Here is a 17157-nt window from a genome sequence, read left to right as displayed (position 1 = left end):
AGAAGGACATTTTACAGTGTAAAAATACTTGTCAGTGATCTTTGGTGGACAAACTATGTAATGAGGACTCTAAATGACCTCAAACATGCCTTTGACATCTCTCTACTGACATTTCTTGTTACTTATTGGCATAGTTGCGCTAAACTCATATGGTCTATACGTCCATCTGGCTGATTTATCAGCTGATTTTTTTATTTGTTATTTCTCTAGTAGGAATGTTTGGCAACAAACCAATGCATTTAAGGGTAAAATCCACTATGGAGAACTGATTATTCCTGACTTTGGCACCCCAGTGGTTGTATTAAAAAAGCCAATACACAGATCCAACAAGGGAACCCTGGGCTGAAAGCAACACATAGGGTGCATTTTTAATCCTGATTGAGCCTTCAATATAAAGAACAGTAACAGCTTGGAGTGAATCAGGATGACATTCATTCTTGATGTTATAATCAACAAGCAAACACTAAACAGTATCAGTGTTTACACAACAGGGAAATTAGTTTGACCTTTTTTAATTTAACAACATTTTTACAGTATAGCACATAAGGATAGATGGTGTTAGAGATATGGTTTGACATTCTCCAGCATACTCTGATAAGAATTTCCACGGCTTTAACCCTGTAATCTCTACATTTGTCTCCTCTCCTGCCTGCTCCATTTATTCTTTGTGTAATGTGCAGGGAACCCTGCAATTAGGCCAGATGAATACCTTGTTTATGAGGCTCTCCAGTTGTGATTAAGATGGGTGATTAGTACATGTGTAGGTGGTGATTATAAATTAAGAATGGGTCCTTTGCATGAAAGAAGATGGAAGAAGAAGCTATGAATCCTCTCAACAAGTAGGGTGCACAATAAATCAGCCAGCAGCATCTTCATCATCAGGAACCCTCAGCTGATTCTAACATGAAGTCATCTGGGTGCCCTGTACTGAGACTTAAAAACAGGCAGTCTGACGCAGAAGTTGTATTTATGGACATAATTTTTTACTTCACTCCTTTTAACCCAAGGAAAATAAAGAAGTATCATAGTTGTCCTCACATGGCCCAGCATTTCTCATCACTCATGCACAACAGTAAGCTTCAGTTGCCTGGAACCAACAGCTGAACAAACCCATTATACTCGGCCCTGCCGACCAGGCTGCTTGGAGGTCTCTCAAATGTCATTCGGAATGGAAGCATCTGCTGAGGAAAATATCAAATTGAGAGGAGAGTGGGCCAGTTTGTGTGCTGAGAGATTTAAAGCCATGATATTGTGCTTGCCATAAATTCTCAAATAGTGGCTTCTATTTACCTCAACTGCAGAAAACCAGGCCTTTATTTGAAACAAGCTTATAATAGAGACAGGAGTTTATTGCTAATTTTCTGTTTTATAATAATTTAGTGATAAGCCTCCCTGTTTTCTGACCTGCTCCTGTTTTAATTTACTGTTTATGCAAACTAAACACTAATTGCATCAGTACAACAACAGAGTCTTGACATAGTCATCACTCTGCTGCTGTGTGTTTCTAACATAATTATTGTTTTCATTCACCAATAGCTTCTATTTTGCAGTGTTTTTTCTGTCACTGTAGGGTTATGGAACCCTAACTCAAGGCTTTTAATGCTGCTTGGAAACATGGTATATGACATGAGTATAACTATTTTTCTGACCATCATTAAGTTGCCGTCAATGAAACGCAACACTTCTTGGAAAAGTTTCAAATGAAAAGCCTTGGGTTAGCCCTCTAATGGCTTACACTGGAGATTTTTCAGCCATGTTTTTCAGTTGTTCGTCTCACACGCATCTGATGTTTCAGATGCGCCTTTATTTAAATCAATACAGCTGTTTTACACAGCACCACTGTGCCTGAATGCATCCTGTGTCCATACACTGACAGAGGATTGAAGCTTCTGCTGTTGCACTGCTAACGTGCTGCTTTCATTATGCAGAATATGTAGACAAGCACTAACCCTATAACCCTGACCCTCGAGAATATCTAACCCCTAAACCCTGCCAGTAAATGGATTATGCCATTTGAGCCATTGGAAGGATTTTCATGTTAAACATCAGTGCAAGAAGTGTCAAGCTTAAAAGACAGTAGCTCAACCATGCTCAAAAAATGGCAAAATGGAAGCAACTGGAAATAGGTAAGGAATGAAAATGACTGAATATCTGTTAAAAAAGGAGAAAAACTCAGGTGAGTATGACATGACAGTATTAGTGCTGTGGAATTGTACATTATACTCAATACTATGTGAGCTATTATAGTACAGGTAATTCCACCTCTCCCCAATGTTTTTTACTAAGCCTTTATTTGTTCATGCTGGCCTATTATTTGAGATTCAGCCATTATTTGAGCACTGGCTTTTATAAATTTAGTGTATGCTCAGGAACATGAATGTCATTTGAAATCACCATCCAGACTGTGCTGTGTAATTGGTTTAAAGAGGATGCCCGCTGCCCCCATCAATTATTGGTTTCCCTTCTAGTTGCCATAGGCTGTGGCGAGATGCTCAATGACGAGCAACTGGAAAGCTGGCTGTACTGTAGAAGTTGCACATCATTAGGCTTGGCAGAGAGCAACACAGCCAGGCAGGCGCAGGGCAGGAGGAGTGTATCATTCTCCTCCTCCGCAAAAGAAAACAGTGAGGCAAAGGAGTCGAAAGCAACCCACGGTGACAGGTTATTAATCTCTACTGTGCTCTGAGTGGGTGCCTCGGCATTGCTAATGCACCTGCATCTCTTTCACAACTCCTCACCTGCAACCAAGCGGGGGGTGAGGGTTCTAAACAGCAAGCCTGAGGAGGAGCGAGGGTCGACGTCCCGGACAGATTAACTCTGGTTAAATATAGGCCTGCTAATTACAGAGGTAGGATGGCAGGATGGTGTCAATAAGTTCCTGTTTGTCATTCAGTTCCACATTATGAGAGAACAGTGTGGGCGGCAGAAACAACCTTGAAGAGGCAGATGCACATAAAACAGGAGCGCTGCCATTAAGTTGTCATAGTCTCTAACTGATACGCATCTGATGGTCACTGCAGGGATCTGTGGGCTCAGACAAAACTATTCGACTGGCTCTCCACCCATCTCTTTTGGTGTAGTGCAGTGGTAGAATCAGAAGTCAGGAGGGAGGAAGTGTCCACTCAGGGTACTTTGATCCAACAGAGAGATGCCCTGCAGATTTAGAGCCATGTTTTATGGCTGGGGAAACTGGGGAAGGAGAGGGTGGTCTCGGGGCACCATGTCCCAGTCCTGTCAGCGTGGAGTGCACTTAAAACTAAAGAAATCAAACTGTTTCAAGTGCTCTCTCTCTCTCTCTCTCTCTTTCTCTATCTGTGTGTCTCTCACTCTCTGCGCTCTATCAGGTCTGTGGAGATTCCTGGGTGACTGTGCAGCAAGTTTATCCCAGACATTCATCACTGCCACCCAGGCCAGGGGGATAATGTATTCCTCCACTGGCTACGCTTGTGTTGCACACATTACTCATCTTTATATGGGTGAGGGTAGGGAGGGGATGGAGTTTGCGAGGAGGGGGGAGCTTGTTCGAGCGGGCCTATCTGAATTTTCCATTGCCTTCAGCGTTTTCTACTGTTAGCCAGACGAATACAAATGGCAGTTAATGGAGGCGACGTAAAATGCGGCCCTGTTGCCGCCTCTGCCTCCACCACTGTAACTGCCATTGCCCCTGTCTGTCCCAGCATGCTCTCCACAGACAGCAACCTACTTCCTGTTCAATACAGTTCTACTGACATGCCAAAAAACAGCCAGCCTCATCTCTCCAGAGTCACAGAAAGTCATTATTTGGCCCAAAGTCAAACACAAACCTGTCAGGAACAACTATTATTATACAGTATGGTGAGTATATTGTATAAAATAAACTAAAACATTTAAATCTAGAATGTGACAATATATGAACATTGATATTAAGTATGGACTATATATGTTTACCTACAGTATATGATCATGTATTTTGATCCATTATCGGCTTTTCACATTATTCATTTCATATATTAAAAACTGTAAGGGCTAATATGTAACAGGAGTATTATTTTTATAGGCATACAGGTATGTAAAATATTGTACATATTATATAATATGGGGCCAATATAATGGGGCCATATATATATATTGCTATATCTGACAGAAAACATTTATTTAAAAAATGTATTTGAGATATGTCAACATGTTCATACCTTAATGTACTTAGTGCTTAGTACTAAGTATTATAAATATGTATGTAAGGGATAATACCCGACAATTTCCACTTTGCATTTGGTGCCTCTTTGCCTCTGTGAAACTTAGAACTTGGATGGTATTATACTATGGCCACTTACCAACAAAATGCCATATGTAATCAAATTAAAATGATCACTCATTCATGCATTTATAACTAATAACACATTCTAGGGAGGGAATCTTGATCTTGCTTTTTTTGTTTTAAATATCATGAACTATTATAGTATATAATATATATAGAATTCCTGCCACTTGCATTGCCAGGCAACATCTACCTAAATAGGAAGGAGTATGTTTCACAAGGCTGGGCTAGTAGTTTTAATCGTGACAAATTTTTGTTTGCTTGGTTGTCTCACACATATAAAGAGACAATTCACTGAGTGTTCTTAAATCTTGAACACACACAACCTACACGAATAGAGAGTTGCGCTGCATTGGGCTGCATGATAGAAACATACATTGTAGAAACATACTGGTCTCTCTTTCTCACAGACACACAGTATGCTTTTCTTTCCCCCTCGCGAACACACAGACACATTAATGTAACTCTATTGTTGTCTGTCTTTCCCTCTCTCACCCTTACCTGCCACTTCTCTACATCTCTCTATTTTGTGTGCAGGTTTGGTCACAAGTCATCTTTTCTTTCACCTGAAGCTGTCCCTGATCAGGCTAAAAGATTCATTGGAGCTAATTTCCCAACAGTATCCCCTTCGTTCATCCTACTGTTTTTCTTCTATCCTCTTTTGCCTACTTTTCCCCTCCACCTACCATCCAGATTCAAGCAAATATCAAACTATCAAAATATAATTTGTGTGGTTCTCATTGAGAAGCTATTTATTATTGATGTGATAATTATTTATTTATTGGTTACACAAATCCAAACCTAAGTCTCACTGTTGCTGTCCTAACCTAGAGTTTAACACTGGCTTGCTAATTTAGAACAAACACGTGTGTCAAAGTCCAATTTTACTGTCCAGTTACTAGAAATTAATCGAGACCTGCCAGCCAATCAGAATTGAGAATTCTCAGTGACCATGGTGATATATGTGATATATGTGTGTGTGTGTATATAGGAAGACAGAGAGAGAGAGATAGAATAATGTAAACATGTATGGAATTAAAACAGCCAATTATCCTATATTTTATTGATATATGTGGTATATATGTACATGTATGTGACTTACATGTATGGAATATTGGTCAAAGCCATACATTGATATATATTATATATATGTACTTTACATACAGTATAAGTGCACTGAATACTGTATATATGCAGCCCCTGTGCTTTGAACTCACCATAATGTTCTTTCTAAAGTGTTTTTTCAAATGAGGAAAGTAAAGTAAAATCTCAAAAAGCAATTCTAGATATGCCCTTAACACTTCTTATTCTGGGGACATAACTGAATAATTTTAATTGAGGGTACATTTGATTCAAATAGTACTCTTAAGACGAGCAATGACAAAAGCTCATTTAACGATAAAGAGCAAACTTTTATAAGAAATTATGTGGGAGAGTACAGCACATAAGGTCTGAGAGAGGTAGTCTGCAGTGCTGCAAGGTTTCTCTGCAGCAGCCACTGAGGTATACTGTATGTGGAACCACAGGGGATCTGCAGGAGTAATTCATTGCCACTGCAGATGTTCAAACAGTCAGAGTGCATCGATCCTACATGTTCTCCTGAAAACACAGACAAGCCAAGATAGTGCCTGAAGACGCTCTTCATCCAGACCTTTCACTATATAGAAATCTTATTTCAAGTGTGCAAGTGTTCGTCTTTTTCCTGTAGTTTCAATGTGGCACAGCAGAAACTAAGATCATCAAAAGCTGACACTTGTAATGTTCTTTTGCTTCTATCTGTATCTCTATTACACTAAAACTGAGCTAGTAATGTCTGAGTAGGAACACTTCTGCCTACACAATCAAAAGCACTGGGTTTCCTCTTGCAATTCCAAAGAAGATATTGTCTTTTTTAAATCCATTTTAACAACAGAGTACCATCTCCCAAAGATCTAGCCCTTCTAATTTGAGGTAAACTATGCTACATCTGTTACGTGCAAATCCAATATATGTATGATGGTATTTCCTAACTGGTGTAAAGAAACCCCCAGAGGAACTTCAAGCTTTTAAAAGATCCAGACAGAGTGAGACTAAATAAATTACAGTTTCCTGAACAAAATAAGAGATATCACTTCATAAAACCAATTTGGGATCATTCTCCTGGGAAAAGGAAAATTCAGCTTTCATAAAAACAAATCTCTGAGGTTAATTTTTAAACATTAGTGTATCATTTCATTACATTTATTTGGCAGACCAAAATGACTAACATTTTTATCCCATATACATACAATGGGAGCATTTGGGGGTTCAACAGGACACTTCGACACATGGACAGCTCTTGTGGACATGAAATGGTAAATAGTAAATGGACTGTACTTATATAGCACCTTTCTAGTCTTTCTGACTACTCCAAGCGCTTTAACTGACCAGTGGCTGGGACAGATGGACAAGGGTAATATAGTTGACTATTTTTCAGTGACGTGTGATAATTTGGGATACAGTTTCATTAGTGTAAGTCCTTGCTTTCAACTCTAATGACATATTTCAAAGAATATTTTAAACTGAGTTCTTGTTGTTTTAACCTTAATATTAATCAGTTAAACATGCCTAAGGTTACTTAATGTTGGGTATTAGCCTATTATGATGTGTTATGATAGCCTCATTCTGTACTCACTTCATGTCTTGTAGCCACAATAGTGTGTTTAGACTCTTTGAATAGCTAATGAAACTGGAAACATGAATATGTAGCTACACAACAATTAATTTATCATGGCTGGTAATAAAAGAAATTGTTAGTGGAATGCTGAATCCCTCAGAGTTCATGTGTGTCTGCTGCCCCTCCCCATTCTTCTGAGAGGAGAGACAGGCAGGCAAAAGACATTCCTGAGATTCAAAGATTTCTTAAATATATGGACATAAACTGTTGATTTTATTTTACTATTTCATTTACTGTTACAGATATATGTATAGACTATATATGGTGCATTGTCATGAAATAAGATGTTGTAACATATTTTACCATGTAAGACATTTAATTAACACTGTCTGTTAATTACTATTAAGTGGATATTATCCAGTTTTATTCCTAAAAGTGTGTGTTACCTTACAGCAAGTGATGAGACCAAGCTTTAGCATGGGAGAATTAAACTTGTAGCCTTAAAACTTTACTAGTTCTTTAGAAATAAATTAGAACAAGATTTAGGATAAGATAGATCTAGTGGAGGTGGAATAAGTTCCGTGCTAAGAACAAAACCCCTGCCCCTTTTTACAGAAGAATACAAAAACAAGAGGAAACCTCTTGACTGTGCTCTTGGCCTCTGCACTTCAAGATCTTCTCATCTTTGACACAGAAGGCCCTTATCTGCTGTTGCCCCCCCATCCATAACCGCCAGGAGACCAGTTTGCTTCCCTGAGACAGAGAGATTTGCGCTGAATCCCCAAGTCCCACCGAAGATGGACATCCAACTTTGAGCAAGCTCTTAAAGAAGACTGCTAAAAGAGCTGGTTCCACTTCTGGGGTCTAACACGACAAAGGTTAGAACAGAAGAAACCCTGGACTTTATGCACCAGTTACTTGGTGCAAAGAAGGAGAAGTAGAGAGAGATAGAAAGACGGAGCGACAGAGACTCAAAAACATAACTTTTAAGGAAAGAAACTCTATTAGCACTCCTAAATTGCTGCTCCTAGATTAAAGAAGTTACTACATTCTGTTACAGCACCTGTGTCTTAACGATACCACCGTAACAGACTTTAAACTCTGTCAACATCTGGCAGACAGTCACACCGTGTTGCCATAACAACTAAACCGAGGAAGCTTCATCAGCCTGAGATATCTGACCTGGGACCGACATCGCGTCCGGAACCATTTTGCAGAATTGAAGCACTTTGAGTGGTTAGAAGACTAGAAAGGTGCTACAAGTACAGTCCATTTACCATTTACCATTTAACCGTAGAACTCCGGGGAGCTCCAACCAGGACTGATCGCCCACAGAGTACACCAGAGGAATGGCGCTATTTCTTATCTCCCCTCCAGAGCAACACCTACCTTGCCTAGCCAAAACTCAGGTGAAACAACAGATACTTTTTTTTCTATGATAATGGTTTGAAGCTTTAGCTTAATAAGAGTAATTAAGAAATGTAGATCAAAGTTAGGAACAATAGTTCTCAACAGTATCCTTTGACTTTCCAAAACTTCTCAGTTGCTGAACAGTGCCTAGTTTATTTCACTGGTAGGCTAATTATTAAGAATTTTACACGTAGTGGTTTCCTGTGTTTACACAAGTTAATAATGCTTAACAAAATAATCATTCACTGCATCATCTGGTATCGAATGGTCCTCATTTAATTTATTAATGGTTCATCGCTGTGTTCATATCATTCGTTCATGGTTGCATTTATCTGTTCATTTGTGTGTCTAGTAGTTATAGTTGTGTTTGTGTAGTCAGTAGTTTATTGTGTGTGTAGTTAGTAGTTAATAAAACTTTCATTTATAAAAGAACTTGGGTTATTATTGTGTTCGCGTGTATGAAGCATTTATCTAGATTATCGCATATCATGGACTCTCCACATCAGTCATTTATCAAAAAAGATCACTAGCACAGCATGGATGATTCGATGGATAGCTCATTATTTGCCTTTGGAGGTAATGAAACAGTTAACCCAAGCCTTAATTGGCTGTCAGGTCAGCCATTGCTCAGCCATTTGAGGCAATGCGGCTATCGGTGAGATAGGAAGGCTCCAAAAGGCGCAGAATAAGGCAGCTAGAATTGTCTTGAGGTGTGTGTATGACACCCTAGTGACTGAATTACATTGTACTCTTTGGTGGTTGACTGTGAACGACACCATTGACAAAAGCCTTTTGAGTGTATAATGTACATCATAAGAAGAAACCAAGAGCTATTTATAAACGACTCCATTTGGTGACACTTGGTCAATACGAGAACAACTACAGGCACAAATTATGTCTTGCAAAATCCTAAATTAGAGCTTGGTAAAAGCATTCTCCTATCAGGCTTGTCTAAGGTGGACTAGGGAAATGGCTACAAATAGTTTAAAAAAATATCTCCTTAATGTATGAGACAATGAAAAATGTAGTTAATGATGATGTGTTTCATTGTATATAAGGTGGGTTTCATGCTGGATGCAGGATTTTAATTGTTGTATTCTGTTGTTTTAATGTTATTTTGTGTGCTGCACAATGTATTGGGCTAATTGTGGGTTTTAAGTGTTCTACTTGTACAAATATTGTTTGTTTCTGTTTGTATATATTACAGTAAAGTGATGTTTTTATGTTTGAGGACTCTTGGAAGGATCTCTTTTAGTCCAGTTGGGCTTTAGACATCCTAATAAAAAATCCTGTCATTTCAGATCCTGCCACTCTCTCCTGCCCTGCAGTAACCCTGTTCCTACCATTCCCATCACCTGTCCATCAGACCATTTAAAGTGCTTGCTACTTAGCAGACCAGCATTCATCGCTGCCTGCCTGATCGGACCCCTGTCTGGTACCTTTGCCTGTTCCTGACAGTGAGTAAAGCTGAACTTTTAACTTTACCTGCCTGGTCTCTGAGTCATGCTTTTGGATCCAAACCTGGTTATACCGCGTCATAGCGAAGAGTTTTGTACAGACTGCCACTCTTCTCAGTATGGTCTAGTCTTGTCATTATGCAAATGTTTTAAAATGGAAGTGGTTATCATTTATCGAGGCTAACATGCTTCATCTAACATCAATGTATCTATATTTTGACACTCAAAAGGTATGGTTACAAGGTCTGTCAAACAAACAAATGCACAAAGGCAGAGCACACAAGGCCATGTTGCCACAATTAGCATGCGCCACATATTTACAACATGGTGTGACATCTGTTTAGCATTAAAGTATTAGTCTGGAGATATTTTATGTTTCTCTTTTGTCAACAAATCTCATGTGCAGAGCCAAACCAACAAAGAATGCATCTCACTACCAAGTATTGTGTGTGTATCCAAAGCCTGATTTCTCTTGTTCCTCTGTGCCATAGAGCTAAAAACTAAAGTGACTAGCTGTTTTAGGAAATTACTGAACCTTTAAAAAAATTTAACTACATATTTGTGAGGTGTTTTTAAAGATTTACATCTTCAGAAGGAACCAATGGGCTTGGAGCTGAGAATCACAGACAAGGTAGGGAAGTCAGAAAGTATTGATAGACTAGACTAGAATAGACTAACACATTGTTGGTTTGGGTATTTTTGTGGGATTTGTTGACAATAAATAAAATATAGAATAACACCAGACTGATCCTATATTTGCACCAATTTTCAATATGGAACTGTCAAAAAACCCAAGGGCGAGATTTACATATGCAATAGTGCATGGCAAATTTGTACTGTGCCTTTCATTCAATTTGCGGTTACAATTTGTATGTAATTAGCACCTGATTTACCGCAGCAGCTCATTACACTAGCAGCGTTCTGCAGGTGAAGCAGTTGGAGCAGTTCAGTTGAGCATTTATCTGAGATCACCAAGTTAAGAACAGAAATGACAATGTGATGCTGCATAGAAATACTCAGTAATGAAGTAACAAAAAGCAAAACATTAACTTCACCTGACGATAAAAGTGCCTTTTACTCACTAAATTATAACGTAGCCAAATCTGTAGGCCTATTAAGGCAATGCTGAATACAACTGATACAGCTCAGTAGAATAATGAGTTCAATTCAGCCAAATACACAAGACCACAACTGGATAAATGGAATGCTGAATTACAAAAAAAAACTACTTTGGAAAACAGACATTTTGAAATAAAAATGACCTGCAATGAGCTCTTATTGTGAAAAGAAAAAGGATGAAATAACATTTCATATTAATGAGCTAAGTTCTAACTGGATTACTTCACAATATCGTCAACTGTCCTTTCAATGATCACTGAGAGTACAGTAGGTTACATAGCATATTTTGTCCCCTAGATGACTTATTTAGGTAATTGTTTTACATTTGCTTGGATGATTTTAAGGAATCAAAAGAAAACAAAAATGGAATCACAAGGTGGACAGTTGCAACTCCCCTAGTATAGGAATATTAATGGCTGCAGAGCTCATACAGTAAATATGTCCATCTTGAGAAAATCTTTGGAGACCCATTGAATTAATATATTGGTTTGATTTGTTCACAGCTGGTTTATTTTGTATGATTAGTCTAACAATAGCTACATATTAACCAGTGGTAAAATCCCCTCTATCAGGCACACCGAAGCTATTACCTACAAATTTGTCTTCAATGAACAATACATTAAAAACCTCATTTTTAAAGACTGGCTCCTGGTCCACACTCAGCACAGCAGAGCTGTCTGGCTAATGCTAACTCACGTAGAAGAATGAACAGTGAGGATTATGTTAAGTATCACTCTCTAGAGCAAAAAGTACAATAACAACTGCCCATAATAATGTGATTCAGAAATGTCACTGCTTTTTCTGGCACTTGCATGTCTCTCCTCCAGAAGACAAATGGCGCCCTTTAACTGAAACATCTCCAATGGCTTTTTCACCTCCAGTCATCTGCCAGTCCCCACAGATTACCCAACACAGCGCAGAAAAAAATACTGCACCATTTGGTTATTATCATGCAGAGGAGCAAGGTGTTAATAGAAAAAAAAGCATTTGGCAGAGATTTTCTCTGAGCCAACGATGAACAAATTTCCACTGTCAAAACAACATGGGTTAGTGCTCATGCTTCACTGAGAAATTGGAAAAGAAAAAAAGGAAATGTAGAAAGGGAGGAAAGGGACATGATTGTTTTAAAAATTTAATTAATCAGTGGAGGCAAAATAACATGCAGAGCTGAATTCAGATCACATCTGAGTTGCAACGACAGGTGAGAAAAGGATTACAGGGACCTCCTTCCTGTTGCGGTGCCCTCTCACCTCAGACAAGATCCTCTGATTTACATGACTCCAAAGAGGAAAGAGGTTGATACAAAAATGAAGACTTGAGAGGTGTGCACTCAGATGCACTTCCAGGGGAAGTAAAAAAAAAGGGGGGGGTGGGGGGGTCAAAAGAAAATGATTAAAAAAGAGGTCTGCAGGTTTGCTGTCATGCACACTGTCAGGCTTTTATTTTGTTGGTCAAAAAGGGGAAAAAAGATAAAGAAAAATACCTTCATCACCGCCACCATCATTACTGTTGAAATCTGCGCCTTGCCTGTTTGAGTTGGCCCCTAGTGTTGAGGAGAAAAGTAGAATAAGGGGAAACATTTCAAAAGAAAAAAGAGAAAAAAAACGTTTTTCAGCCAAAAATAAAAAAAAAACAGACTTAAAAATGCATGAAAAAAGTTGGGTGCTGTGTGAGAAAAACAAAGAGGGAACAGATTCATTGTGAGCTGAACATGTTGTGGTGTGATTAAAGAGTTTCCCCTTGGGGATCAATAAAGTATTTCTGATTCTGAAGAGTCTTTCACTAACAGGAGCACAACAGCATCCTGGCACGGCCAAAACAGCATTGTGACCAAACAGTTCCGTCTACTGAAACAAATCTGCCACATTGTGATATACATTTCTCATTAACTGTACAGTCAGTGTGCAGCATCAAAGCAGGCTTATCAGTTATGACATGATTAAAACAAAGTAACAATGAATGCATGTTATAATGTCAAAATCAGTCATATCTGATGCCATTCATTCTCATAGTCAAACAAGCATGATGGCACTGCATCTTCCACTCAACTAACTAGCTAACTGGCTAACTTGCTGCTAGACTAATTAATATCCAGCTGAATGAAGACTGGAAACAGGGGGAAGCAGTTAGCCTGGCTCTGTCCAAAGATAAAAAAAAAAAAAATCTGCCAACTAGCACCTCTAAAGCAAACTAATTAACATATTAATGTATATCTGGTTTGTTTCATATGTGCAAAACTGAAGTGTAAAAAACGACATGTTCATTTATTGTGCATTTTTAATGATGTTTCATCATATTAAAAAAATCTGTGACATTTACATTAACTACTTCCTTCTGTCGCTTTCAGCAGGTATTTCTGCCTCCGTAGCTGCAGAGACTGGATCTGTGGTTGTGGGCCACCTGCTGCCCCCGTGTTCCTGCTCGACAACTGCTACTACAGTTATTGTTATTGGCTCTGTTACTGATGCTGACATTATTCTTCCTATAGCTGTCATTCCTATTATTATTAATTTATTAATATTAACACTACAATTACTATTCTACTATAAATTTAAAAAAATTCTACGTGGTCTTTGCATTGTGCCTAGCCCCCCCCCTCTCAAAACAAAACTCTCTCTCTCTCTCTCTCTCTCTCTCTCTCTCTCAAAACCTAACACGGCCGCCCACCATTGAGTCTGGTTCTGTCCAAGGTTTCTGCCCTCTTAAAGGCAGTTTTTCCTTGCCACTGTCGCCAAATGCTTGCTCATGGTGGAATTTGTTGGGTCTCTGTAATTAATATTATAAAGAGTATGGTCTAGACCTGCTCTATAGGAAAAGCGCAATGAGATAACTTCTGTTATGAATTGGCGCTATATAAATAAAACTGAATTGAAATTGAATTGAATTATATTTTACATCATGTTTTCAAACATATCAAAACACAAGAAAAAAGCAATAAATATAAAATCACTGCAGTTATGCTGCAGGTAATGTCATGATAACTCATGTTTTCTGGTTGTCATAATAACACAATACGCTTTCTAGCTCGGGAGTTTTTCAGGAGGTCAGCCGTCAAGAAAATAGTTACGGTCAGAGCAGCGCTGGAAAGATTTGACATGCTAAACAGAGCCTTAAGAAATGCTGATACATGTCAGATCTCAACACAGTCTGACAGGACTCATTCTGAGCACACCAACCAAACTAAAATCAGACTCGACACTACTTGGCTAACGGCTTAACAGACAGATGGAAGACAGATATCTATCCACTGTTATAATGCGTGTTCCCAACATCATATGTGTGTAATGTGGCACTCTCATCCCTATTATACATGCAGTAGTGTAAGGTAGTTACGACGGGCCCCAGTGCACGCTATTATGACAGGTCCTACTGCACACTAGTTACTAGTAATGAAGCATAGACAAGCACACACACAGACAATTAGGCGTATTTATATTTTACAAATAATGTGTTGGATTTTACAGTCGAATGAATTACTTAGGCTATTGTACTGGGAAAGTAGAGAGGTCAAGGAGAAAGCTATCAGAACCATGGATACCACTCTGATAGTCAAAGTGTTGAAACATGAAAACAAGCATCAGCACCTGAGAGCAGAGGAGCTGTCCATTTCACTGTGGTGCTGAAATGACTGCTGACTTTAACATTTTTTGGTGCAATAACCTCACGAGTGCACTCCTATTTGATATAAAGGCAAGAGATGATTGTACAATGAAGCCTATAGCACAAGACAAGACAGAAGAGAGCTACAATATTTAACAAAAAACAACACCATGTCCTAGAAACTAGCCAGCTACAGACAGGCTGCATTAATCCCATCAAATGATGATTTTACTACACAACAGCCATATTTCAGCCATATATCCTACATATAAAAAGTGACTCTGAATTAACAACATATATGAATATAGCCTGCCGGTACACTGTGTGTAGGGCCTAGACACCAGAATGTTACTTGTTGTCAGTTCAGCTAAAATCATCTTAATATCCTCTTATTATTCATAACGAGACTAACAATGTATCACCCAGGACCAGCGGTAAGTGCCTTTAAAATTCTCAACACCTATAACTTTTCTAAACTGTGTTTTAGTACCTCTGTGGTCCTGTGGTTCGTCAAGCGTAGTCGTAGGCTAACGTTATGATTATTTAGGACTAACGTTATATCTGGCTTGCTATCTTAACATTACCTGCTGCATTTTTGTTGACACACCACTGAGGGCAGTGATGCTGATTCCAGCCGAACTGCTGCATTGCTATTAGAAGGGGGGTCATCCGTGGGCTCTTGACTTTTTGTTTATAAAAAAACCAAAGGAATCTAATTTATGTAGCTTTACTACCTTCTCCTCCTGTTCTTTTCTCTCTTCTTTTCTTACTGCTGCATTTGACTGTTCGCTTGGCTTTCAGATGTGCTCAGCTTGTCAGTCTTGACAGATTCTGTGCCTAAACTTCCTAACCGTATATTATATCGTCTCGTCACATGATCAAATAGAGACCTGACATTGGAGATGGGTTTGCCTTTTCAAGGGCATATGCAAATGGCACCATTTTTAATTTAATGTGAGTTCTTCTTTTAACAAAGGCGTATTTCCGAGGTGGCAATCTGAATCACTAGCAAGGCCCCGTTCTCCACACTCAGCGACACACCCGCTGCGAAAAAAACTCTGGTTATTGGCAGCTCCATTTTGAGAAACATGAAGTTAGCGACACCAGGGACCATAGTCAAATGTATTCCTGGGGCCAGAGCGGGCGATGTTGAATCCTATTTAAAACTGCTGGCTAAGGATAAACGTAAATACAGTAAGATTGTTATTCACGTCGGCGGTAACGACTCCCAATTACACCAATCGGAGGTCACTAAAGTTAATGTTGAGTCGGTGTGTGCAAAGACAATGTCAGACTCCGCAGTTTTCTCTGGGCCCCTGCCAAACCTGACATGTTTAGCCGCATGTCTTCATTCTGCCGCTGGCTGTCGAGGTGGTGTCCAGCAAACGATGTGGGCTTTGTAGATAAAAGACTTTTTGGGGAAGACCTGGTCTGATTAGGAGAGACGGCATTCATCCCACTTTGCAGCTCTCATATCCAGAAATCTGGCCGAGTTTATTAGTGGACCAAAACCATGACAACTCAGTGTTCACACCAGGAGTCAGAGTTGCAGTCCTACATGCTTCTCTGCGCTTCCAGAGCAGTTACCCACCCAAAACTCCTTAGTGACGGTGTCTGCCTTCTGACCACTTAAATTAATAAAATATAAAGGTAACAGAAGAGGAGTTATACATAAAAACCTAAACAAAAATGTTGAAATAGCTCAACAATATAGGAGAATTAAATATGGACTCTTAAACATCAGATCTCTGTCATCTAAAGCTGTACTAGTGAACGAATTAATATCAGATTATCATATTGACTTATGTTGTGTTACTGAAACCTGGCTGGGTCATGAAGAATATGTTAGCTAAATGAATCCACTCCGCCCAGTCATATTAATACTCACATTCCTCGAGGCACCGGCTGAGGACGTAGAGTTGCAGCCATCTTCGACTCAAGCCTATTAATCAACCCTAAACCTAAACTAAATTATAACTCATTCGAAAGCCTTGTTTTAGTCTTTCACACCCAACCTGGAAAACACGACAGCCAATTCTATTTGTTATAGTGTACCACGCTCCTGGTCCATATTCTGAATTTTTATCTTAATTCTGAGAGTTTCTATCAAGTTTAGTCCTTACAACAGATAAAGTAATTATTGTAGGTGATTACAATATTCACGTGGACATTGAAAATGATACCCTTAGTACTGCATTTATCTTATTAATAGATTCGATTGGCTTTTGTCAGAGTGTACATGAAGCCACTCACTGTTTTAACCACATCGTCGACCTTGTTCTGGTACATAGCCTTGAAATTGAACATTTAATAGTCTTTCCACAGAATCCTTCATTATCGGACCATTATTTAATAACTTTTGAACTGCTATTACTGGACTACACGACATTAGGCAAGAATTCTTACTCTAGATGTCTATCTGATATTGCTGTAGTTAAATTTAAGGAAGCAATTTTTACCCTTAGTTGGCACCTCTTTAGTGGATATGATCAATCTGTATTTATTAACAGGCTCTGTACCACAATCCTTATTAAGGTTACGTTGCTGTCATATTTATGCAGGTTTAGTGGCAGCAATCCTTTTGGTGCTCAAGCGCAGTCAAAGTGGAGGGACACTGTTTCCAGATGTCGAACATTTTA

General features: G+C 38.9%; 1 protein-coding gene across 2 annotated transcripts in view; it reads right to left on the bottom strand.

Moving 5' to 3' along the window:
• nlgn4xa (neuroligin 4 X-linked a) overlaps positions 1-17157 on the bottom strand; it is a 163786-nt gene that overhangs the window by 105898 nt on the left and 40731 nt on the right. The window contains exon 3 of one of the 2 annotated variants that reach the window (XM_044187937.1): positions 12402-12461. The exons of the other annotated variant lie outside the window; for it this stretch is intronic. Within the exon in view, the coding sequence (XP_044043872.1) occupies positions 12402-12461 (60 nt within the window). The remainder of the gene's footprint in view (positions 1-12401; positions 12462-17157) is intronic. 2 annotated transcript variants of the gene reach the window in all.

Source organism: Siniperca chuatsi, linkage group LG24 (assembly GCF_020085105.1).
Source record: "Siniperca chuatsi isolate FFG_IHB_CAS linkage group LG24, ASM2008510v1, whole genome shotgun sequence".
Classification (NCBI taxonomy): Eukaryota; Metazoa; Chordata; class Actinopteri; order Centrarchiformes; family Sinipercidae; genus Siniperca; species Siniperca chuatsi.
This window is presented reverse-complemented; position numbering and strand designations above follow the sequence as displayed.